General features: G+C 49.8%; 1 protein-coding gene across 4 annotated transcripts in view; it reads left to right on the forward strand.

Annotated features, from left to right (window-relative positions):
• The window catches only part of osbpl8 (oxysterol binding protein-like 8), a 59,358-nt gene that overhangs the window by 15,081 nt on the left and 18,019 nt on the right, over positions 1-26,258 (forward strand). For all 4 annotated transcript variants that reach the window (XM_067254635.1, XM_067254634.1, XM_067254636.1 and 1 more), the window contains 2 exons: positions 12,709-12,745; positions 14,558-14,722. In XM_067254635.1, coding sequence (XP_067110736.1) covers positions 12,709-12,745; positions 14,558-14,722 — 202 coding nt within the window. The remainder of the gene's footprint in view (positions 1-12,708; positions 12,746-14,557; positions 14,723-26,258) is intronic.

The raw sequence follows: 26,258 nt of genomic DNA on the forward strand, positions 1-26,258 counted from the left end.
CAGGGGCTGGACAGGGGCTGGACAGGGGTTGGACAGGGGTTGGACAGGGGCTAGACAGGGGCTAGACATGGGCTGGACAGGTGCTGGACAGGGGCTGGACAGGGGCTGGACAGGGGCTGGACAGGGGTTGGACAGGGGCTAGACAGGGGCTAGACATGGGCTGGACAGGGGCTGGACAGGGGCTGGACAGGGGCTGGACAGGGCCTGGACAGGGCCTGGACAGGGCCTGGACAGGGGCTGGACAGGGGCTGGACAGGGGTCACAAGGCCGCCTCACGAGGCTGCCTCACTTGGCCTGATTCCCGCAGCATCACAGGACGGCACAGGCCAGCACCAGCACACAGGGAGAGGTCACAGAGCCTTTTCTCTCCTTGCTCTTATCTGTGAACGTCAACACAGGAAACACACAAAAGCACATAGACACACACACACACACACATACAGGCAAACACACAGTGGCGGCTGCCTTTCCTGTGTGGTTACTATGGCATCGCAGTGATGATGTCGAAAAATGTCTTTGCGGAGAACTTTAAGGCAACATCTTGAATTCCAAAGTCGGCCAAACTGGTCGAGGACCCAAAGAGGACATATTGTGTGGATGTGGTTTCATTCTGTTCACAGTGAAAGATCCATTGAGTGATCATGGCACCCAGGACTATAACACAGATTATGGTGCCTGGGAAGGCCTCCAAGATACTGCAGCCAGTCTGCTCTCCTCACTATGCTCACAATAAGGACCAGCCCAGCATGCTTGATGGTTTCCTGCCCATAGGACAGACTCCACACTGCACAGTCCAACACTTTACTCCTTACTTTGGATTCTTTTCTCATTATGGACTTTTCATAGGATTGAAAATAGGATTTTTCTCACCTTTTTGTGTTGGTTCAAAAGTTTCTGTTTGTGAATATTCTTTGTTGACGTGACTAGTTTTCCTTGACAGCTGGTCCAAATCTCTTGTTATTTATTGCGCAATAACACCCCAATTGATTGACTATGAGGCAGCAGATTGCTTTCAAAATAGGAATCGACAAAAGATATTACCCTTGTCCCCACGCATGGCTCGAGGGAGATTTCCATCCTCTATGGAGCATTAACTCACAACACCATCCCCACAACACCAACCCCACAACACCAACCCCAGTCTTCTGAATCATCAGAAAAATCATAGCAGAAAAAGTGGGCTGTGAGAAGGATCGGGGAGACTTTTTGCTGCATTTCCCCCTGCCGTCTGTCGAGTTTGACTGTGGCAGTAAGATGAAAACCCCCCTTCTTAAATCCCATCTATCCTTCTCTTTCTTTTTTTCAGGGGCCCGTAATACACAACTGGCCTCAATCCCTCAACCGCAAGAAATAAATGCGGAATGTTCTCACATGCTTGGTGTTGGTCTGAGAGAGATACTAGATGGGTTAAATACTTCCGACAGTGTATTCCCCTAGATCATTTCCAATCCCGGGCAGAAATCCAATCTCATCGTGATTCCTTTGTAGTAACACAGTCCTGCATCACCCAGTCCATCACACACTTGAATCACATAGGCATCTTCTTGTCTGTTTTTTTTTTTTTGGCAGCTTCGATCTCCTGTGTGTGACTATTCTGTGTGGCTATTCTGCTATTTTGTGTGACTTTTGATCGTCAAATGAACAGGTAGGCCATAGGATATGTACATGCGAAACACGACGGGTATCCACAGTGTCGCAGCCGCTAAAGTTAGCTGAGGTCTGTCACCACCATGCCCTCGCAGCTTCTCCGCCACAGGAAGTAAACATCCTCTCTTTGTCTCTTCCTGTGCTCGAACCCGACACTTCTGAGAGCGTGCCGACTCTGACACGGCGACGGGAACGGCAAATTCACACAATGCCGGAAGATGTTTTCCAACACCATCGCATCTGAAAATCGAACAATTACTCAATCATTTTCTGAAGCTAATTTTCAGATCTTACAGCCACATGAGTCACTCCTCATTTCCTGTGGATAGGCCGACATATTTGTAATAGTGCAGGCGTGACATATGCCTAATTGTCATGCTAGGTTGTCTGTAGTGTTCTTCTCCTGACAGTATATTTTTAGCCCATTAGGAGAGGTAGGAGCCGATCGTTCAGTAGCGTATCTGGATATTGACACTGAACACTGATGGATGTTGGCTGTCTGAGAGGGGCTGGGGTGTGTGGGCTGCGGGCGGGCGGGCGGTTCAGTGTGTGTGTTCTGTCTGGATTTCTTGAGAGGATTTGAATTTCCTTTGGTATTCATGAAGTGTATTGAATAGAATGATACGGATTGTGTTTATGTACATGGCTCCAGGCACGTGGTGTTGCGTAACGTGTTTTGCGAGGAGGTTAAAGAGCGTGCACGTTCACACTCAGGCTCCCTGCGTCGTATCCTGTTACCGTGGCCACCAGAGAGTCAGTGACACCATAAGAGTGATGATGATGTGTCCTTTCAGCAGACTTCTCTGTCACTGTGGACTAGTGCATGGCTGGTGGGGCCGTCTAAAATGATGTCACCTCAGGTCACATTAGAAACTCAGACAGATGAGAAGGACAGTGAAACGGGGAGCCTCATCTTTGATGAACCTGGTTCACGAGAGGTTTTTAACTGTTTTTAAAGTTGTAGAGTCTTTCATTTCCTGGTGAGTGGTCGTACAATCATCTCAGGGTTGTGCGCATGGCCAGGCCAGGGTTTTTATGTCACTAAAAGGTCCACACGTTGTTGCTTTGTCGTGCACTTCTGACTTTAGAAAACATGGTTATAGCTTTGAGCTCCTCTCTGCGGGAGTGTTCAATGGCCCGTAATTCGCTCCTCTAATTAAAGTGGGGCCGGGATTATATTGCAAATGAGCTTGGATCACTTAGTGTGATGAACGCAAGGCGGTGGTTTGTTGATTTGTTTGTCTTGAGTCGAGGAGACTGGAAGAAGCTCCTTGTTAGCTGGGCCTCTCCTCGTCCTCCGAGGGGTGTGAGAAACAGAGCCTTATTTTGTCAGGATGCAAATGACGTTCTCCCTCTAGGCCTGTGGGCCTGAGCATCGACAATCATAGCCTCTGTCTAGCGCCTTGATTTAAACTGTACCACCACAATTGTCTCTTTGTCAGGTCGGTGAAAGAGAACATAGCCATTAGTCCGTTTCATGAATAGTTGTTTTTTCTTCAGCAGAATGTCGCTAGCCTACAAATAAAGAGGTCCCCTCTCCCTTGGAGGGTTGGATAACTGTTAAATGTTGCGCTGTCAGATAGAAGAGAGAATACTCTCAGATGTGAAGTTCAGTCTTAAACTCATCAAACCATGTGTTATCTTAAAATGAGTTCTCAGGCATTTCACTGTTGGTAGAGGAGTTGTTTGCCAACAACAAACCAAGACTTGAAACCTTGAACAATAGCCAGATTCCAGACAAGAAGTGTGCAACTTCTTGGCAACTGTGCAAACATCATTGCAATGTTACTTATTGACTAGCCTGCATTTTGCCAGACCAGTCAGAAGGGTGTTTAGTCAACCATGCATGATGAAAAGCAGATAGGTATTTGCAAGTGCTGTAATCTCGCCTGCATCCAGATATCAAAACATGATCATTTGATGTGTTTATTTTAAAAGTGGAACAGTAGTCATGCTCTGTTTTGACCATTTATGCTTTCTCACATTTCACACCGTGATTACGATCGTCAAAATTACCATATCACTTCTTTCACTTGACATCAGGCATCTGTGCGACTCCAGAACTATTATTATTTTCTGAAAACCATTTGAGCTATGGCCTTCACAACCTCACAGTCTATGTCCCAGTCTGTCAGGCAATAGGCCAGGCTGTCAGGCCCAGAGGAGAGACTGTTGTGAGCGAGGGTGAACGGTTAAGTAGGTTAATGGAGAAGGAACAAGAGCAAAAACTCCATTAATGACACGCCAAGGCTGAGTACCCTGCCAGACCATAATAAGATGCCTGCATGGTTGGGCTGATGTGTGTGCGTGCGTGCGCGTGTCTCTATCTCCTCTTTATTGTCTGGCAGCTTGTTTGTTTCCTAGGCGCTGGCTGGGGAAATGAGATGGCCGGTTGATGTATGTAGAAGGACCGGAATGACCGAGCACACATCATGGTTAGTGACACAGAGCGGAGAGGACGAGGCTTGTTCCGTTATTGAATGGCGTGCGTGTGCGCGCGCGCACGCAAAAAAACACAGACACAGGCGAAACGTTAAGACGGAGCGAGAATCAGAGAGATTAGGACCTCCTGTGAAAGTGGAAGACCTATTGACAAAGGCAGAGAGGGCTTACATGTCACACGGAGACGAGCGGAGGGAAAATGAAAGGAAAAGGAATTAAATATAGAGGAGGATAGGGAGAGAAGGAGGGGAGGACTGTGTGTTTATGAAAGAGAGAGTGCTGGAGAGGGTGAGCGGTAAAGAGGAGGGCAAATGAGTGGAGAGAGAGAGACTCGGAGAGAGAGAAATGGAGAGAGCGAACGAGAGGGGCGAGAGTGAAAAAGAGAAGGAAGCAAGAAGAGATAGAGGTGGAGAGAGAGACAGCTAAGGAGAGGGAGAGAGATAGAGGGAGGGAGACACAGAGAGAGAGAGAGAGCTCAGCAGGACAGCATGTGAAAGAGGGAGGGACCCGGCACGCTCTCCTGTCGTGTTCTCTCTTGCTCCCTCCTTCACAGGCCCCTGTGTCTGTGTGTGTGTGTGTGTTTGCTCGCGTGTGTGTGAGCTCGGCTCCGTCGGTCGTCTCGCGGCTCAGTCCCGTCCCTGGCAGCAGCAGCAGCGAGCAGGGCGTCACGGCCAGCTGACACACGGTGAGCCTCTCTGTTTCCTCTCAGCAGACTTCACCATGGTGAGGAGGAGTGGGGCGGAGGGCGGCTGCAGCCGAGCACACGCTGGCGCTAGCTGAGCCCGTCTGGATTTCGACATTGTTACGTTTTTGTTCTCGTCTTTCAGAGCTGGAGCTCTTTGTGCTTCTGTCCGGACAGATACGGTGTCATTTGTGTCGGCGCAGTACACGAGTACACGACTAAAGCTGTTTACAAGTAGTTAGTCTTTATTCACTCAGGAATGTTTGCCGTTCGACTAGGGCTGTTTTTGTTGACTGACCGTCTGGATATAGGGTCCAGTCTTCACTTGGAACGTGTCTCTGCCTGTGTGTCCTAACATCTGGGGCTACCACTGAGACGCCCTGTAAGCCCCATGGCCTGGCACCGAGAGAGGCAAGGCAGCTGTGGTCCTAGCATGTCTGTCTGAATTTGGAACGGTTGCCAAGGCATGGATCCTTTCTGATCCAATCAGAGACTAGGATTCCCTGTGGCTTGTTTACCAGTCACTGCAGCTGGGCAGAGATCCTGAGGGTGGAGTCTGCTTCCACGTCAAACTGAAGAACCTTGGTGGTCAGTCTTTCTGCAGTTTCAATCGCTGGTCGTTCTTCAGTTTAGCTCTGAAGGAAACATTTAGGCCCATGTGATGGTGATGGTTACTCTTAAAGCAGACCTGTAAGGGCTAGTTGTCCTTGGTACAAAATTCAGTGTGTCAGCGGTACCCTTGTTACATTGGTATCCCAGAATGCAGTTTGGCAGTGGGATCCCATGAATGGGTGTTCAGCTGTATGCTATAACTTTGGGCTGTGGCTGAGCCAATGAGCTACTGGGAATAGCTGCACCCAATCAGATTGTTAGCATCAAGACAAATCAGATTATGGAGCATGATTTGGATTTGGAGACCTGGTCATCTCTGGAGTGTGTGATGCTGGAGCTGGTTCTGAACTCTCAGGTTTCTGCAAAGCCTGGTCTGATGCCCCAAATGGACTCTGATTGAATTACGAGAGTATCCTCGTTGGAAGGATAAGAAATCAATTTGTATGCTGCCTAAGGAGACTACTTACTAGACATGTGAAACCAGCTCTCCAGACCAGAACTCCACTCTCTTGGAAGGAGGAAAAAAGAAAGAATCCGCTTTCAAGGAAGTTCTTCAGAACACTGATCTTTGACAAAACGGACGGCCTATCAAGTTCTCATTTTCAAGGTGTAGTACTGCTCTTCACAAAAGACTACGGTCTGGTTTGGCTTTCCCATGTGAAACTCTGTAGGATAAATTGCAGTCGTGATGTGGCCTGGCCAGTCTTTGTGTCGTGGCCGCTGCCTCTTCAGGTCATCCTCGTCTTCCTCAGAGACGGAGTTGCCCCACCCCCCCCAAGACAGGCTTCTCCTGTTCCCCATCCTCTTTTCCCCCCACCCAGACAGGCTCTGCTGTCACATCCTCCTCCTGTCCTAGAGACAGGCTCTCCTGTTACCCTCTCCCTCCCAGAGCGCGAGTGGCTGTCACCTGCCTTCTCCCCGGACATCGAGCCTCGGGGCCCCCAAGCTGAGCTGAACCCGAGAGCCTCCCACCGCCCCCTGTCGAAGGATCCACCAGAGGCCTGCGAGGAGAGAGAGCTGTGAAGGCCGGGGGGGGGGGGGGGGGGGGGGGAGGTGTAGTGTTCGCCAACCCAGCTCTGCGTGGGACACACAGTTCCTCTGGCCTTCACAGTTATCAGTTTCGTGTGCTTCCTGTGTTGACCCTGTCGCTCTCCTCCCTCCCTCTCCTCTCTCCCAGGAGGGGTGCTGAGGTAGTTCCCACACCTGGGGCTCTGCTCCAGATCACCCAGCGGGGTAGCGTCTTCCCGGGCTTGACGTGTTAGATTGGCCACCTGCCTAGAGACAGACCCACATCACCCAACCGACACCTGAAGGCACACTGCCAGAGTATCTGTCCCCTCTCATGGCCCACTTCCCACTTTTCTGTTTCTATCTTTAGCTCTGTCTTTCTCGCTCTCTCCTTTTGTCTCTCACACACTAAACATCCTGTGTAGGCCTACACAGCAGTGTGTGTGTGTGTGTGTGTGTGTGCTGGCTGGCTCAGCCCAGGCCATGCTGTAAGCAGTCTCTTGTCTAGCGTGTCGGCACTGCAGGGATGTTTCTTCCAGTGTGTGGAGAGATAATATTTACGAGGCCTGTCGTGTTTCTGCGATAGCTGTAAATGAACGCACACGCGAGCGCGCTCTCTGGGCGACCCAGACCCCCACGACTTCCCCTGTGAGGCGGTCTCCTAGCTCTCCTCTCCTCCAGTAGGACATCTCAGCTACGGAGAAAAACTCATCCCTGACTAATGCCCTGGACGTCCTCTCTCCTTCTCTCACTTAGTCATTCTCCCTCTCCATTTTTCAGGATCTCTCTTTCTCGTTCTTTCATACCCATTACATTGTTCTCTCCCTCACTCACCCATTCTCTCTGTCTCTCTCCAGCTCTCACTCACTCACTCATTCTCCCCCCCCCCCCCTCCCTCCCTCCTTCTCCCCTCTCTCTCTCTCTCTCTCTCTCCCTCTATCTCTCTCTTTCTCTCTGCTCACCCACTTCTACTTCATCAGTTTACTCTTTGGAACCTGTTAGTGTAAATGTTCAGTGCAGTCATGCTGACCAGGCAGGAAAACCCTCCGTGCCCTGGTTAACTGACCGTAGTGTTGACTTGTGCTGACCTGCGTGCATCCATTTGTCTAATGTCTGACAGAGAAGCTTCTTGAGTGTCCTTTCAGCGGGGCGAGAGCGCGGGCGAGCGCTGGAAACCACCTGAACGAGGGGAGGGGCCTTTTGTGGCGTTGCACTGTCAGCCACCGCTCGCCGTCCTGGGCTTTGTTTGCCTTGCCTTTTTAGTGCCTCACTGCAGCACTAAACGTTCCATTAGGCATGTCTAGAATAGCTTAGATGGGCTGCCGGGTTTTACAGTAATAAGGAAGCAGGGCTGAAGCAAATCGAAGAATCCGAACTTCTGTTTTACTTCTGTTATAAATCGTAAAAACTCTTTCATATCCTGTATTTAGGTTAGTTAGCCCTAACCCAAAGTCCTGTGTTTAATTAGCAATGTGTATTTTAACGGTAATGATACATTATGCATATGGTAAGGCTTGAAATGAAGTACCATGTTGAGAACCAAGAATACACTATGACTAGAGTAATGGAGTGTTTTGAAGCATGTCATGGTTGATGTAGAGCAGTGTGACAACTCTCCGACCAGGCTTGTGCACTCAAGCTCAGCCAGGCAGCATTCCATCATGCCTGAGCTGATTGCAAAGCTACAGGAAGCTCTCTCCAGGAAGCTCTCTCCAGGAAGTGGTGTAGGAAGCGGTCAACAGCAAGGCATTATGGGGATGGATGGGGATGGATAAGCCCCTGTCCTCGCCTCTGCGGCGCTCGGTAAGGGCTGTGGAGGCGGGAGCCGGCAGAAGAGGGTGGTCGAGGAGCTGGGATAAATACACTCTCTCACCCGGCAGCTAGCTTAGCTCCGTCCCTTAAAACACATACAAACAAACAGACTTTCACTCTACAAATACAGGCTCGCCAACACAGAATGACACACACACACAAATACAACACGTACACACATGGTGCCCGTTTGACTCCCCCTCACACTGTTCATGTCGAGGACAAGGTCAGACACCGACGCATATCTCCACAGTAATGAGCTACTTACACCTCCGCCACTGGCGTTTAGCATCCAGGTTAACATGGTTCTGTCGGAGATGTCGCTATCAAAACAACCCTGTGGGGGACCCTCCTGTTCATGTGAAATGCAGTTCATTCCCCTGAGTGGCGCTCGGATAAAATATGACGGCCCATGCTGGCACCTCTGCGGGACCGTTTGGAGAAAGTTCATTACTGCTTAGTCACTCCCATAGAAAGAACGCCGAACACGATCTATCTTGCCTCGCTAGACATGTTGTTCTGCGGCATGAGAAACGAGACTCGAGTCTTTGCCGGCAGTTTCGATACGAGAACATGACTATTTGGCCGATTTGATACTGCTCGCTTTCCAATGTGCAAAGGCGTTGTGTGACTCATTGTTTTTGAAGAGCCTCAAGGACTGTGCTCTTTACTTTTCACCTTGCCGAGGGCACTGGGGCTGTTTAGAGCTCAGTCTCCCTTTTACGTCTTCTCTCTCTCCCTCTTCTTCCACTCCCTTTCTCTCTCCCCCCCCCCCCACCCCTCCTTCCCAGAGGCCTCACAGTCATTATCTGGAGCTCAGGTCCTTGGAGGTTGCAGAGTAACCACACATAATCACTCTCCCGGTGGAGGGCAGAGAGGTGCTGATGGCTCCAGTCTGCCGCTGTATTCACCCTGCCTGTCTTCTCATTCAGAGCTTCTCAGCGGCCCATTACACTCTTTCTCCAGAGATTGGCTGCTGTCTCCATTTCTTAGTATTTCTCTCTCTCTCTCTCTCTCTCTCTCTCTCTCTCTAACTTCTCCTTCCTCTGACACTGGTAGACGCTAGCGAGACTAACTGGTCGTTCCGAGATGTGTTTTCCAGTCTTTGATTGCTAGGGGTAGGAGGTGTAGTCAGCTAACGCGCTAGCCAGGGTGAACCGAAAGGTCCCCATCGCCGCTTTATAATACACCGATCAAGGCTCACAGCCAATGCCCCGCCCCCACACACCGCCGATAGAAAATGGGTCAACATTGCGCTGCGAGTTCTGTTGAAACGTTACGTAATATGGCATGGCATTCTGTCTCTTGTAAGAGCTTTTTGTTTGTTTCAGAAGAAAGAGGCCATAGCCCTTGCTGTATGTGGTGTGGCAGCAATTTAAGATGAAGCCCTTAAAACACCGTTTTCTGTGCTTGGGAAAATGCCACAGTACCTATTGTCAATTTAGAGCACATTTACAAAAATGTGTTTGAAAAGATCCATAAAAATGTAGTGATTTGATGCATTTCAGTAAATACTGTATCCAATCTTGGAAGAAGAGTGGGTCAGGTAGTGGAGAGACTTACCTGCACCCCCCAGTCTGCCACCTCTCTGCCTTCCAAGGCTGTTATGTTGTGCCTGGGGACAAGGACAATATGACACTTCTCTGGCCACCAGTCTGGCCCTCCCCACCCCCGACCTCCCCCAGGTCCAGACTCGGGCTAGTGGGAGAAACCGGCACGCTTCAGATGAAAGCCCAAAAAGCCAGACAGAGAAATGGCACCATGTCTAAAAATACACCTTTCATGTCTTTTCCTCTCCTATCAGAGGGGAAATGCTCTTAAACTCTAACTAGACCTACAATAACACAGGGAGGGAGGGAGGGACCCATTCATATTGAATGTGTAATGTTACACAGTTTGTTGATCGTGCAACTGGACACCTTGAATTACCTCACGGTTTGTGGAAGTATTATCTGCAAACCCAGTAAGTCCAGCAGGTTGACACGTGACACGTCGAGGCAAAACAAGTCGAAATTCCGCCATCAGCAAAGAAGCGGAACCATCAGGACTTGGAGTCGCTCGGGGGGGGGGGGGGGGGGGGGGGGGAGGGAGGAGGAGGAGGAGGAGAAGGGGCCGTGGGATCAAAACACAGAAGGCCAACGGGTTCAAATCGAAACGGCGGAAACAAAGTCCGTATTTATTTAGCCAACTGGAGGAACACGATGATGGATGAAGTCTGTTGCTGTCGTTCCGCTAGCTGTGTGGTAACCTAGTAACCTCAGTCCACTGCTGTAGCCCACACAGCAGGCGTTATCAGGGTGCTTCTACTGACTGAATGGCATAAAGTCCTTGACGTGAGAATCCCCATGAGGGCGGAAACTGATCTCGGCTCTGTCGCCATGTTCACTTATCCTTATCCAGTTACAACGTGATCCCAAACACACCCACACGCCCAAACAAACCCGCACACACACTCGTGTAATTGTACAGTGCACACACACCCACCCACACACTCGTCCTCTCCCCTCTGCATAATTAGGCATGAGGGCTGCTGCCTGTTTGTTGAGAGCACCTCTGGGGGAGGGGCTCTTCGAGCGTCTCGCCATGCCACTGCTGATGCCAGCGAGGAGAGGAGCGGGCGCCATTAGTATGCCCGCTCCTCCTCCCGCTCCTCCTCCCGCTCCTCCACACCGATCAAACATGCATCTTCAAGGTTATTGTCGTACGCACATTACCAGTCGAGAGTCATTCCCAATGCAAAGCTCAATTTGACGTGCTTCCTCAACAGGGCAGGCATAGCTTGAAGCAATACAGTAAACAACACACAGTATTCAGCACACGTAAAATAAACGAATAGGCTCGATTGATTCATGAAACGAGTGCAATTACCGCCGAGGGGATGTGATCGGGTGTTGGCAGAGCCTGGTGTCGGGGCGAGACCAGAGGGACTGGTTTACAGAGTCAGAGCTCTCCAACGGAGACACTGGCCTTCTGTCCGTGGTTCAGGCTGGGTGGCCTCAGCTTCTTCTCTGAAGCATTGTTTTGTTTCTCCGAGTCCGGCCTGGGCCGCGCTCATGGTGTTCCCTGACCCCGCGGGGGTCATTTAACCTTTGACCCCTGATGCTGCTGACCTCATGACCCCCCTAGATTTACGGCGGGATGCTTCCTGTGCCTTTAAGGAGACAGACACGCGTCGTAGTGTTCGGGTGTACGTTGCGTTCTTCCTGTTGCTGACGGATTACACACGACACAGAGCTGCTTCGAGAGAACGGTGTTAAAGTCAGTTATCATTTCACAAGTTGTCGTTGAATATCATCAACCTCTCCGTTTATCAAACCTGTGATCCATTGAGGCTCAAAGGCTTCCCTTGTACTGGGAGTCCTTCACAAATCTCTCCATCCCTACCGTAGAGAGATGGTTTATCACGAGACGGTGTAATGATGTGATCGACTGAAGCCATTGAGTTGCAGATACTGGGAGACAATGGCTTCAGTCAGCTTCGATTGAATTAAAAAAGCCAATCTAGGCGGTCTCCAAAGGTTCATTAATCAAACGCTGACCTCCATCGACCCCGCTCAAATCAGTTTTCCTTGTTGTCATAAGCTTTAGAACTGTCTGTAGTCCGAGCTCTCAACCTATCATGCGGCACCGTGGAGGTCCACCTCCCGGGCCTTAACCAAGTGGGGCTCTCGATTTTGTTTATCAGCGTGGTTGGGAAGCCTGTCTGATGTGGACTGTGGGGTCGTCAGACGGGCTTATCCACCCCAGTGCCGGCCCAGTGCTGTGTGCTGTCTAGGGAAGGATGGTCCGCATTCAGAACAACAACAGTAATCTCTGGTAATCCACACCACCCTGTCGCTGCGTGGTTACCTTTGTAGACACCGTGTGTGTGACTTCCCGCCCTTTTTTTGTGGTCATATGGCAGCAGTAGTCATACTCGTCCTCCCATTCGCTAGCCGTGTCATCAGCCCTGCTGGCGGTTGTGGTTGTTGTTGTTGTTGTTGTGGTGGTGTCCTGCCTTTCATTTCTTTCGGAGTGAGCTAACGTCCGTGTTTTCTTTTTTTGTCTTTTGTCTCCCTCTTTCTTTTTTTTGTCATCCTCTGTGGCTTCCGCCGCCGTGTCCATCACCGCCCTCCCGCCGCTCACCTCAACATGTGACCAACATCACACCGACCTGCCACCTGCCTGGACCCTCACACATCCACCCCTGCTCTCTCTCTCTCTCTCTCTCTCTCTCTCTCTCTCTCTCTCTCTCTCTCTCTCTCTCTCTCTCTCTCTGTTGCTCCCTCATCTCACTCTCATCCCTCTCTTGCTCTCGGTGAAACTCTCGTCTCTTTCTATATTACCCTCTCTTCCTCCCATTTTTCTCCTTTCTCTCATTCTCCGTCTGGCACTGCCTTTTCTTTCAATTTTTCTCTTTTCTTTTGCTCTATCTCTCTCACCCGTTTACGGTCTCTCTCCTCCATTTCCACCTCTGTCTCTCCCTCCCTCCCTGCCCTCTCCATCCATCCTGCTCCCCCTGCCAGCATCATGCAGAGATCAGAGAACAACCCAGCACATCAGGTAAGCTAGCGACCTTTCACAGGGGTGGGGGAGGAGGAGGGCGGAATGAAAGATGGACGGTGCAGGGGTTGGGGAGGAGGAGGGCGGAATGAAAGATGGACGGTGCAGGGGTGGGCGTTTGGGGAAAAGAGGAGGGTAAAGAGGCGAGAGAGAGGGGAAATATAGAACGGCTTGGGTATGACAGATGAGACACGTTTGTGTTTCCATTGGTAGCATTTGTCGTAATGCCGCTTATTGATCTGATTGTCCCCCCCATACTTTTGTCCTGTGTACGTGTCTCTTGGTGCCCTGGTCGACCTTTAAAGGTGACCTTAGAGAGACTAGTGGGACTGGAACATCTTGGACTCTGTTAAGAGCAATCTCTCAGGCCCTCCACTAGGTCGCAACCAGGAAGACTCACCTCACTACAGATGAGCACACAAGACTAGACCCAACCCACAGGGTGATATATGGACTGCATTGTATGACAGTCTTTGTATTGGGGTGTCGTGCTTGCTCTGCTGGCTGACTAGAGGCCTGCTGATCGGCTCGTCTCAGTCAGACGTGATTGGACAAGCATGACCACGTCCCACGAGTCTCCGTCCAGGCCTCCACCACTCCCGGGCTAACAGGCCCCCACCTCCACCCTCCCCTGAGCGGTCACATGCGAGGCCCGGGCTGAGTCACTGGCTCGCCACGCCGACCTCCACCTTCAGTCAGTGTGATATACGACTGGAATGACTTATTGAATTGAGTCATTGGATATCTGTCATCTCCCGAACACCATGAGAGTAGCGGGGAGTGTCTGTGTGTGTGTGTGTGTGTGTCTGTCTTTCTGTATCTCTGTCTGTTTCTCTGTGTCTGTCTGTCTGTTTCAGAGCTGCTCTCCAGGACGGGTGTTTGGTAGAAATCAGCAGAGAGAGGGCTGATAATGACTTCCTCTCTCCTCTCTGTTCTGTTTCCACTCATTCATGTTGCCATTGTCTCCTCCCTCCATTTGGGGAATAAAAGTCTGCTTGGCGTTTTGGTTGTGTCCGAGGTTACATTTGTTTCACGTGCATTTTAGCCACTCTGCAGAAGCTTTCGTACCGCGTCGTAAGTAATCAAGGACCCAGAGTGCACGGTGCGGACAGTATTTCAGCGAGCCAAGGAACGGTGTGTATTTTTAGCAGACACAGAGCGACAATGACATGGTACCAGGTATGAGTTTGCTCTCTGGCCCTCAGAGCGTTCTCACACATGGCGTCGACGGCAGTCTGGGGGACGCTTGTTTTAGCCCGCCGTGTGATGGTGTTTCATAAGTAGCTGAAGAGCATGACATGTACGATAGCATCTCTTTTTTAGAAAACTGTTTCTGTTTCTTGCTCTCTATGTCTGTCTCTCTTTATTTATCTTCCTCTTTCTCAAACGCGCACACACTGAACACAAACTTTGGCTTGCCTGTGTCCCTCTAGATTGGACGCTGTCTTGTCTGAATTACATTCTGGATTATGATCTTTACTCTCAAGTGTGTCTGGATTGATGTGGGTCAGCATTTTAAAAGGGTTGTGTGTAGGGATGTGGTGTCCTCAACCTTGAGCAGTAGTGTTTGTGTGACAAAGGATATACACCATGTATGAAATCTTGCACTGCAGGTGTTTACCACTAGAGGGCTCCTATGTGGTTTCAAAGGACCACCTCTGTTCAGAAGCTTAAAAAACGGAAATAATCACACCCCCGCCTTTTCCTGTCTCCCTGTGTCTTCATCTCTCTTTCTCTCTGTCTCTCTGTCTTTACCTCTCTCTTGCTCTCTCTCTGTCGCTCCGTGTTTTTCCGTCTCTTTTTTCTCTCCAGCTGCCGTAGTCCCCGGCGATGAAGCTGTCCTTTTGACCCCAGGGAGGATGAGCCAGCGCCAGGGGAAAGAGCGGGAGAAGGAGAAGGAGGCGGGGCTGCAGACCCCCAGCAGAGAGCTTCTCGCCAGCCCCTCATCCCTCAGCCCCGGGGTCAGCTACAGCCACGGTAAGACCACTTCTAGATCAGCTCCCCTCACACACCTCCTCCTAGATCAGCTCCCCTCACACACGTCCTCCTAGATCAGCTCCCCTCACACACGTCCTCCTAGATCAGCTCCCCTCACACACCTCCTCCTAGATCAGCTCCCCTCACACACCTCCTCCTAGATCAGCTCCCCTCACACACCTCCTCCTAGATCAGCTCCCCTCACACACCTCCTCCTAGATCAGCTCCCCTCACACACCTCCTCCTAGATCAGCTCCCCTCACACGCCTCCTCCCAGATCAGCTCTCCTCACACACGTCCTCCTAGATCAGCTCCCCTCACACGCCTCCTCCTAGATCAGCTCCCCTCACACACCTCCTCCTAGATCAGCTCCCCTCACACACCTTGTCCTATATCAGCTTCAGTCTAATACTCTAAACCTGGGCAGAGAGCTCCCCTCCTGTAGGTTTACACTCCAGCCCTGCTCCTGGAGAGCTGTTCCTTGGAGGTTTACACTCCACCTCTGCTCCACTTCCTCATTTCAACCCTTATCCAGCAAACCAATGTATGAACCAATAGGAGGGTAGATGTCCAGGAGTAGGGTTGGTCAACCCTCACCTGGGCTCCTCCCTGCAGACCATCCTTTAAGTCCTTACTTTGTGAAGAGAAAGCTGACCTGATGTCAGTCCTATGTGGAGCAGCATCAGTGCTCTCTGAGAGAACAGGTTTATTCCGGAGCTCTGTGGTGCTGCTTATCTCACAGCACCCTCTTGAGGTCAGTAGGCTCGCCTGTCTTCGGTCCATCTTGTGTCAAAAATACAGTAGTAACCCCCATATGAGACTGCATAGGTTGTCCTTACTTTGAGTACAGAGGTCATCTGTGAGATTAGGGCCTGTTCGTGGCGGATTCACTTTTACATACATGTCGGGTATTTTGGGTGGTAGAATTATTTTGGGGTGTTTTGAGTTTTAAAGGTCTTGGCTCAGTATTGGTGGAGGCTTTGTTAAAGCTTCCAGTTCACTTATGAATTAAAAACTGTAAATCTTTCAGAGCAACTTATGTTGGTTATTTGGCACATTGTAAAAGCTCAGTGAATTTGGTTGGTGTTCAGTCAATTTAATTAAAAAACATATAAAATATGACATTTCCCCCAAAACATAATACATGTGTGTGTGTATACATATATAAAGTTAGTTTATTGTCAGTGATAATAATAATATAAAAAATAGGTTTATTTGCGATTTCCAAAATAAGTCTAATAACTGCCACTAGAGGGAGCAAAAATATAAAGGAAATAAATGTTTTTCATTTTTTGGGCATTCTTATGGCTCCAATATAGACACAGAATTTTTAGTTTCACAGTGAAGGTAAAAGCCTTGATGAGCACTTTGATCTAGATCTGTTTACGTCAGGCTCCAAACAGCACGGCTGTTGTTAGGATCACATTCTGAACAGGCGACATTTAGATGTTTCCAGGTCAATGTCAGTGCCAGATTTGTCATAACAACACAGCACATCTCCCAGCATTGTGCATCTCTATTCTGAAAAGTACAAGGAGTGCTTCATACTGTGGAGGGTCATACTCAAGGCTGTTGTCAAGGCTACTGTTGATCTCCTTCCAACAACAACATCCTCGCTTCTCCTCCTGTCCTCTCCTGTCCCCTCTTTTTCTATTTTTTTCAAATATTTTCCTTTCTCCTCACCTCTCCCTCACCTCACCTCACCCTCACCTCTCCTGTCCACTCTCCCTACAGTTTTTGAGCGGTTCTTCAATGCCCACCTACATGTCAGACTCCACCCAACCACCCACCCTCCAGAACACAGTTTCATTGAAAGCATCAACAAACATGTCACTAGAATCCACTTATTCAGCTCGCATGCACTCTATGCTGCCTTGAGTTGGGTCTCCATGGTAACCCTCAGTAGCCCTCCTTGTTTCCTGCATGAAGGACAGTGAGAGAAATAGGATGTTGTGACACTGCAATTTAACGTTGGTTGTCATGAATGGACTTAAGCCTGTCTATTGTGAAGACATTGTTGTTTCCCTGTGATTGTACGGCATGCATACAGTAGTAGTGGTAGCGTAGCTCACCTTCAATCCTGATTAATTTCTGTGCTGTGTTGTACTTGGTTTCTTGTTATAGATGAAGCTGGTTGTGTTTAGTCATGTCGGTCTCCTGCAGCGGTAGGCAGCGTTCAGCAGGGGGCAGGCCTGCTGAGGGTGTTCTACCTGACCCTGCTGACCCCAGACTCGGCCACGCCCATCATCCACACGCTGTCTTTAAACGCCTTGTACAGACACTGCAGGTAGAGGCCGAGGGTGGAAGAACAAGGGAGGCAGGGGGGAGAGAGAGAGGGAGGGGGAGAGAGAGAGAGGGAGAGCAGGTGGGGCCAGCATGGATTTAGGCTCAACCTCGGGGATTACGCCCTGTCAGCCAGGGTTAACGACATGAACGGTCCATCCTTCCTTCACCAATCACAGCGCAGCACTGCTACTTCCTTCCTGGCTGTCCACCAATGGGAGGGCCGGGAGCGGGACCTGGAGAGGCTGTGGGGGCGGGGGGGTAGAGGCTCAGGTTGTTACTGTTGGGTGGAAAACAAGGAGGACATGATGGAGGATCTGGGGGCCTCGGGCCTTGGCCTGTGCGCTAATGTCCGTCCGCTAGACCTGCGCTGCAGCCGGACGCACACACGGACGTAATATGGATGTATAGATTTGCCAGTTCACCGATAAAGCTTCTGTTTTGCGGGTTGTCGCAAATTGTCTCATCCTGGCTAACTTCAAGGAAGGTACTGTTGGGGTTGTGAATGCAATCTGTATTGGCCGTCAGCGCTCGTGCTAATGAGAATATCCATTATTTAGCAGTAAAAAGAAATCTACGTCAGCACTGTGTTTAAGTTTATAGCTTGTTTGTCGGATGAAATCAAGTTGAGAATCCCCCACACACTGTGCTGTGCTTTAGGAAGTATACGTGTGTGTGTGTTAGTGTGTGTGTGTGTGTAGCTAAACCATTGTGTCATTATGAGGATAGAATGAAAGCAAAGCAAAGACCAGCCAACCACTGCTTAAGTTTAGCCGTAGCAACACGAATCTTGGCGCTAACTTCACGATAACCCCCCCACTGTATTCAACCAAAGTAGAGGACACCCTTAGGAAGGTCCCTATCCATGCCTCCGCAGAAAGCCTCTTTGTCCCAAGGCTAATCCCTGGCTTACAGGGTCTCAGGCCGTTTAGATAAGGTGAAGTCCAGCACATCCAGACACCATCCGTGGGCTAGCTTGACATGCTCTCCCACATCGTTTTGGCTGGTACAGTATCCAGCCCACTGCAGAGTCCAGATATTGACATTTTCTATCTATAGTCCTGTGGGGCGTCTGTGAGCTTGTGGTGTAAAGGTGATTGAAGCTAAGAAGCCTGTTGGCACTGCTAGTGTAGGGAAGGTTGCTGGGGTTTGTATCAGTAACAATGAGATCAAGAGAGCTGGAGAGACACTACATGAGTTTGGACTGTGTCTGACAGACTGTAGGTTTATCATATCGGTCTTTAGGGTTTCGTGTATGACATCCAACATTGTTGTGTTATTTGATCAGTAAAAATGGACGACACAAGATAGACGTCACAAGTCGTAGGTGTCTTACTTCAACAGTTCACCGGGTGAGAAGCAGAAACCAGCCAGGCACTCCAGGAATGAGCAACACTCCTGTGTCAGGTTACTGGTATAGAGAGCAGCCATTGATGCTTAGTGGAGGAGAGCAGTCATGTGACTGGCTGTATCAGCAGCATGGTTCCAACACCTGATATGAGCGACAGCTACTGGAGCAGAGAGATCACATGGGTGAATCCATCCTCTCAACTGGGCCACATAGTTGAGATTCAGTCAGGGAAAAGGTAGACTATCTAACATCAACATACATGCCGACAAACTGGCGTTTGCTTTGTTGACTTTGCTCTTAAAGTTCAGATGGTTTGTCCGATAGACCATCATTATTACCTCTAAAATTATCAAATGGACAATACCAATTTCTTACAAAGTCGAGCCTAGTCTGGTGGGTAAATGTTCAGAGAGTAGAGCTGAACATGCACGACCTGCAGACTCAGTGCCCTATCGACCTTGGGGGTTAACGGCCTGTTGCCCACAATAGGTTTACATTGGTCGTCTGAGGTTCTTTGCATGGTCAAACCATCTACTCTGGTCACAAACCCATAGCAAACCCTATTTGACCTCACAGATTAACCACAAGGGATTACTGTGCTACTGAGCAAAAGAGTTTTACTTCAACAAGATGGAACCTCAGCTTTTCCCTTGTCTGTTCTCATGCTATCTGGACCTGATTCTGTTACATTCATTTGCAATTTAACCGTGGCTAGCAGCAATGCACCAGATACATTTTTCGTGGGGATATTATAACCTTTAATAGTTTGCCTTATGTCAACATGGTTTAGAGTTGATAAAGCACAAGGTTGTAGTGTTAATCCTCTCTAATATTTAGCCAAATTAGCCTTCTGTGGCATTGTTCTGTCTAGCTAGCATCAGGCCTGCTTGAACAGGAAACCTCCTCAATGACACAATTGGCTGCAACATACCAGGATCAGTGAAATCAGAATTAAGTTGACTTTTATTCTTGTATGTTACTAACCCACCTACTGGTGTCCAGCCCGTATCTCCATAGCACTGGACCATGCATTAGGGGTAGTGTTACTCAGGTGGTAGGATAGCATCTGTGTATACACAATGGACACTGCTCATGTTTCAGCTGCATCCCACAGTGAATACATTCACAGAGAATGCTGGGGAGCATTCCCGCTCTCACCATAGAGCAATACGTCATGTTTATATGACATTGTCCAAGAGATGCTAGCGCTATGTGTTGTCTGGCTGCTCTTTATTGTAGGTAGTTTGTTGACTCTGTTGTGTGGTTACACAATGTTTGAATGCAAACACCCCAGGCTTGGGTTCTTTAATTAGTCTTAACAAACACTGTCCTCAAATGAGAGTACATTGCAAGCTGTCTTTTGACCTTTCCTGGCTTCTCTCACCTCGAAAACCGAGTAAACCTCATGGGCAATGAGATGAACAAAATAATCAAATTTGTGACTTTAGCTCAACTCTTGAATTTTTCTTTTTTTTCTTCTTTCAAGTTGAATTTGTGTTCTGTGGTCGAAGGCCGTTCAATCAGACATGACCCACCTGAACTTTCTTTTGCTGAGGTAGCAATTTAATTAGGCCCGGGATTTGAATTAATCATGCGCCAGAACATCCAACTATAATTACCCGTGCTAATTAGTTCATTCGATTCTGGCAGCCATTGGCACAGATTTATCTGTTTGCACTGTAGGGCGTTTTTGAACGGGTTGCCAAGCAACGCCATGACACCAAACCACCAAGTAGTTGCTATCAAGAGGGTTACGTGTTCTGCCTAAGCACACAGCCACGGATGGAGCCACGCCAGGTCCCTGACAGGTGATAGCAAACCCTGCTTGGGCGGATGCCACTCGGGTGGCATTGTTGACAGAACAAACCAGTGTAAATGTGGCGGGCGGTGGCCGGCCAAGCCGAGACGCTAGCTCGTAAGCAGGGCAGGTCAGCTGAAAGGGATACAGGGATGCTGAAGGACTTGGCAGCCAGGAGATGGGGTTTCACTGATAAGGACGTCAGGCCGTCTCCCTTCCGCAGAGATAACCACCAGTGTGCCCTGTGAGACTCACTTTCACCAGAGTGACTCGAGCAGTCGGTTTGAGAACGCACTAGCATCTTCTTTGTCACGTTCTTTCCTTGTGGACCCAAAGTGCTCTCACAGGATGGTGTCTGTCCTTCAAAGAAGCCCAATCTCCTCCAATCTCCTTTTCTGCTTCCGACTCGTCTGATTGGTCCTCCTCCAGATTGCGGTGTTAGACCCGCAGTATCCCGAGGGAGCGTCAGCATCGATCTGCTCCCAGCTGTTTCCTCACCGTGCATCCAGTCTTGTGACTGGATATCCCTGTGCCTTAATATCACTTTACAATTAGCCTCAGAGGTCACAATTTAGAGTATAGGATGCTGTTGGTTTCTTTATCGGAAAATCTGTTTCAGGTTTGTCAGTTTGTCCTCTTGTGCTTCTTTCCACGTAAAAGGTTTGTTTTTGTGAATGGTCACGTGAATATCTGTGACAGGGTGTGTCCTCCCATGGGACTTAAACACATCCTTTCTGCCGACAGAATCGGTGTGTGTGGTTGGTCAGATCTTGGCTTGGTCTTAGTGTTTTGTCCAAGAGAGGCTTCATTCTATCCTCATAGGCAGAGACGATAGATAGTGTGTGTATTGCTATAAGGGTGTGTTTGATTTGTGATACTGTTTTGGTAGACTGAGAAGGGGGGTAGAACCCGAAGAGTATCTGTGTGTCTGTGCATTTAGAAGAGCAGCACTGAGGGAGGGGTACATTAAGATGGAGCAGTATCAACAGATATAGAAAAAACAGTACACAAAAGGGAAAATACGGAACCAGTGAATACTCACTGAGAGAGTGAGAATGCGGGAGAAAGAAATAGGAGTGGCGAATAAAGGATGTCAGTGATATATAAATATATCTATTTTTTTTTTAAACACTACCATTATTAGTACCGAAAGAAAATCTATGAGCTGAGAGGAGTTTGTTCTGAAAGGCTGTGCAGGAGGAGAGGGGACCGTGGTGTAGAAGCTGTGCAGGAGGAAGATACGATGACACTCCTGTACAGGAGGAGGGGGCGGGGCTTCCCTGATGCGTCAGTGTAGTACTGCCTGCTCCCTCGCACTTCATCCCAGCCCACAGACGAGACAGAGAGAGAGCGAGGATAGAGGACAGAGAAGGGAACTGAAGCATTGCCTCGTCGCTCCAGTGCCTAGAGACCGAGCTGCCGTACTGCTGTGTGTGTGTGTGTGTGTGGGGGGGGTTTGTGAGTGTGGCCGGCTGTCTGACTGACTTGTCTGTCTGTCTGGTCGATTGACTCTCTGGCTGACTCGCGGCGCGGACAGCAGACCGGAGCATTTCGTGGCTCGCGCCCTCCGCCCCCGCCACCCCCACCCCGTCCCGGCGCCCCTCGGCGGGCCTCCTGGCCCCCGGCAGCCCCATGATGAAGGAGGAGGGAGTGCTCTGCCGCCGACGCTTCTCCACGTGCGGCGGGACCTCGTCCGTGCGCCCCCCCCCACCCCGACGGACGCAAGCTGATCCGCAACGCCTCCTTCGGAGGCTATAACGACCTGTCGCCCATCTCCCTGCCAGGTTGGTGTGTGCTGCCCCCCCCTTCCGCTAGCGCACCCCCCCCCCCCCCCCCCCCCCCCCCCCCCCCCCCCCCCCCCCCCCTAGCGGACCTGGTAGCTGACCTGGCCTAGCGGACCTGGTTGCTGACTAGAACCTCAGCACTGTAGCTAGTCGTGCACCGGTCGATAGCTTCCCTGGAGCAGTAGAATCCCGACCCTGGATCGTGTTCTGTGGGGGTTTTCTGGGAGCAAACTTTGTAGTTCTCTTGTAGAAGTGTTTCTGTGGAGTGTCGGTAGCGGTGTTGCAGGACATATCGTCTGAAGCTGTTGTAGTTATTATTGCTGTGTTCTTGTATTTCCAAGCTTTCAGATTGCGAGCCATCTGTGTAACTGTGGCTGCTTTGAGCTGATTTCAAACTGAGGGAGAGATTGAGAGAGAGTGTGAGAGTGTGAGAGTGTGAGAGTGTGAGAGTGTGAGAGTGTGAGAGTGTGAGAGTGTGAGAGAGTGAGAGCAATGGTGAGAGAGAGTGAGAGAGTGAGAGAGAGTGAGAGAGAGTAAGAGAGTGAGTGCAATGGTGAGAGAGGATGAGAGAGGGTGAGAGTGTGAGAGTGTGAGAGTGTGAGAGAGTGAGAGCAATGGTGAGAGAGAGTGAGAGAGTGAGAGAGAGTGAGAGAGAGTAAGAGAGTGAGTGCAATGGTGAGAGAGGATGAGAGAGGGTGAGAGAGAGTGAGAGTGAGAGAGAGTGAGAGAGAGGGTAAGAGAGTGAGAGCAATGGTGATAGAGGATGAGAGAGAGTGAGATAGAGTGAGAGTGAGAGAGAGTGAGAGAGAGTGAGAGAGAGTGAGGGAGAGTGAGAGAGAGTGAGAGAGAGAGAGAGAGTGAGAGAGTGAGAGAGAGAGAGAGAGAGAGAGAGAGAGAGGGAGAGAGGGAGAGGGAGAGGGAGAGAGAGGGAGAGGGAGAGAGAGCGTGAGCGCCATCAGGTTCTCCTAGCTGTCAGCTCCCAGCGCCTCGTCTCCATTCATCTTGATTTGAGACAGCTCAGAACGCTCTCGGCCAAGAGCTGACAGCTGTTAGAAGGACTGCCGATGGTGACCGCCCTCCCTCTCTCTCTCCCTCCCTCTCTCCCTCCAGCTTTGAACCTGTCCTTCTTTCTTTCACTCTCTAAATCCACATGCTCTGGCTTCTGTGACTGGCAGCCTCCATCCATTCTGTAGCTTTCACACGGTCTGTCACTCTCACTCTCTCTCTCACTCTCTCTATCTCACCCTATCGCTTGGTTTCTTACGGAGGAACTTCCTCCTGCCATTGTCTCGAGCTCTGAGTGAGATGTTGTGATAGTGTTCCCACTCTGCATGGGTGTGTGCCAGTCAGGTCTGAGGTTTTGCAAGTCACACTTTGAAGAGCTACCGTGACTTCCATATTTTCACTCAGAAAAAATACCACCACCACTATATTTCAGAGCAGGTTAATGTTATAGTCTACTGTCTAATAGCTAATGTGATATTGCACATATTTTCGTCCTATTTCCCCCAAAGCAATAAGGTTAGGCTACTCCGCTCATAAAGTATGTTCTAAATGGCAATTAATAATTGACGTAACTTATTGTAAATGTTCAGTAGCCTAGCCTATCGATTAAGGTAGGCCACTCGAAAGCATGTGTAGACTGTCTGCTTAATTTGATTTTGACATATAGGCTAAGCATTCTGTAGCAGATAATAACAATAAACCCACTATTAATTACATTTTGTTAATGCAGTGGAACTACTTCAGCATAATAAGGCACCTAAAATACAAACGTGAGCAAGGGCGTTCAGCAATCGCTATCGAATCAACAGCCACGTGCAATTAGCTGGCAGGCCGCCACGGCAAAATCAACATAGAGGAAACACTGTTAATTAATATTGCCATTTACTTTGACACATCAAGCTTGGACCTCTGCTCTGCCCTCTTCCACACACACACACACACACACACACACACACACACACCTCCCCACTCATCTCTCAAGGTTACTGGGTGCTCGCTCTGCCCAGGAAGGGCTGTTGAAGGGCCAGTGACTTGGCAGCTTAACATGGGCACCTTTCTTTAAATAGCCCTGCATGCTCCAGACCACGGCTCCTATCAGCATCCCTAATGCCTGGGACCTCCCGCACACAGCCTCACACAGCCGCCTGACTGGAACACGACCCCCCCCCCCCCCCCCCCTGAAAGATTAAGCGCCGTCGTCCTCCGGCGGCCACGCCGGGAGTCGGAGCGGAAAGAGGATCGGGTTCAACAGGTCTAGTTTTCCGACAACTCCTTTGTTGTGGTTTGATTGTGGACGCTTGCCTGGTTCCTGGCTGGCTGTCAAAGGGTGGGTTTTTCGGGGCTCGTGAATGAATAGAGGCCGATTTCAACTGAGGGGGAAGGATCTTCAACTGTTGGATGGATGTGGTGTGGTCTCCGGGTCACTGTTACCATGGCAGCATGTGATTACACAGCTGTTCAATAATCAAAAGATGTTTGATTGTGGGGCTGTATCACTCACAGTATGGGCTTTTTTACGTTGAGAAAAGTAGGGCATCTTTCCAAATTGGCCATGCTACTACGACACAGTAGAAGATATGAGTGTATGAGACTCGAGCGAGCATTCAAGCCTTTTAGCACCGGCTCTGATGTAGAGACAGAAGGACGTGGTGGAGTTGAAGGATGGGACATGGATAGGATGGGAACAGACGGTGTGAATAAGAGAGAGAGAGGCTGTCTGAAGGCTGGGTGTTCATGTTCCTTCTCACTGTACTTCAGTAACTGGGAAAGCACCTGCTCTTGTTCAGCCCCTACCATCATCAGCGCCAGGTATCTGCACTCTGCTCCCAGCCTCCCTCTGACACACGCACGCACACCCTCACACAAACACGTGTGCACACTCATGTTTCAGTCGAGTGAGCGTTGCTGACAACGACCCCCACATTTTGTCATTGTCATGCCGGTGGTTGCCATGGCATCCTCTCCTCTCACCGAAATGCTTGGCTGCGTCATCGTTCTCTGAGATGGTCGTTTTCGAGTTCCCGAGGAAAAGAGGACGTGGACTCAATTCTCCATGGAAACTGTGCTTTTTCATCAGCTTGCTTGGTGTTTATTCTAGTCAAGTAATCCTGCTTTCAATTAATATCAAATCCTAATATTAAGTTTCACAGAGCGGGAAAAAACTCTAATGTTAGTAGTTGTGTGGGCTAAGGATACATTTGAATGTGAGCGATACCTTGAAAACAAACAGTAAAAAAAACAGATTCTATTCGAGTTGACTGTCCTTATACCCGGTTCAGAAAAGGATTGACCTCCTCTTCGCAGTGTTTCTTCTTAATCCTGGAGAACAGAGCCGTGACGATGGCATGAAGAGGACCCAATGAGAGCTGGAGAAATGACGGCTCCTCAGAACTCGTCTGACACTGCTCAGCGGGGAGTCATCCACACGACGGGCACGGGCCTTGCTCTCTTCCCTCACTTCTCTGTCCATCATTCTCTCACTCTCTCTTCCGCCCCCCGTTCCCTGGTGTTTTGTCGCATAGCTGGGCCTGTGCAGACTGATTGACTGTTGCTGCTGTCATGCCTGGCTCTTTCACAGAGGACACGTGCATGCTCACACACACATTCCCAGACACACACACACCCAAGTCTGCAACTCGATATCGTTTCAGTCATCCAACTCCAGCCCAGTGCAGTGTATCTTGGTGGATTGCAGCCAGAGAGTCAGAGAGCTCTGCTGTAGGAGCTTAATAAGAAGCCTTTTCTGTCAGCATTTCCTGTTTTCACAAGTCATGATTCGGACACGATGCCTAGCCAAGACGGTTGTCCCTGACAGCCTCATTTAGGAGGTTTAACTCATTTGAGACGTTCTCCCTACTTCTCTCCCTCCTCCTCCTCTTCTCTCCCTCCTCCTCTCCTCCTCCTCATATTTCCCCTAGTCCATTTATCATCTCTCTCTCCAGTTCTCTTTTTAATCCTATCTTTCGACCTGTCTGTGAGCAACAGCTCCCTGGGTTTTGAGTTTTGCCTGGGTGCTTGTGTGTGTGTGTGTGTGTGCGCACATTTGTGCGTGTGTGTGTGTGTGACCGTGCTTGTATTAAAGCAAAGGAGGAAGTCACTGAGTCAGTCAGCCAATCACCACATGAGTCATCGTTAACCTTTTCAAATACATCCAACTGACAATACCGACCTGCCGGCTGAATTCCTTTTGCGCTCCCCTCGGGGGGGGGAAAGGAAGCCACAGAGCCACCTATGGCATTGTCACGACGGAGGGGGGGATGACAGGCTCTGGACGTTTGTATGATGAATCCCTCTCCGTGCTGGGCTCTGACCTCA

Source organism: Osmerus mordax, chromosome 17 (assembly GCF_038355195.1).
Source record: "Osmerus mordax isolate fOsmMor3 chromosome 17, fOsmMor3.pri, whole genome shotgun sequence".
Classification (NCBI taxonomy): domain Eukaryota; kingdom Metazoa; phylum Chordata; class Actinopteri; order Osmeriformes; family Osmeridae; genus Osmerus; species Osmerus mordax.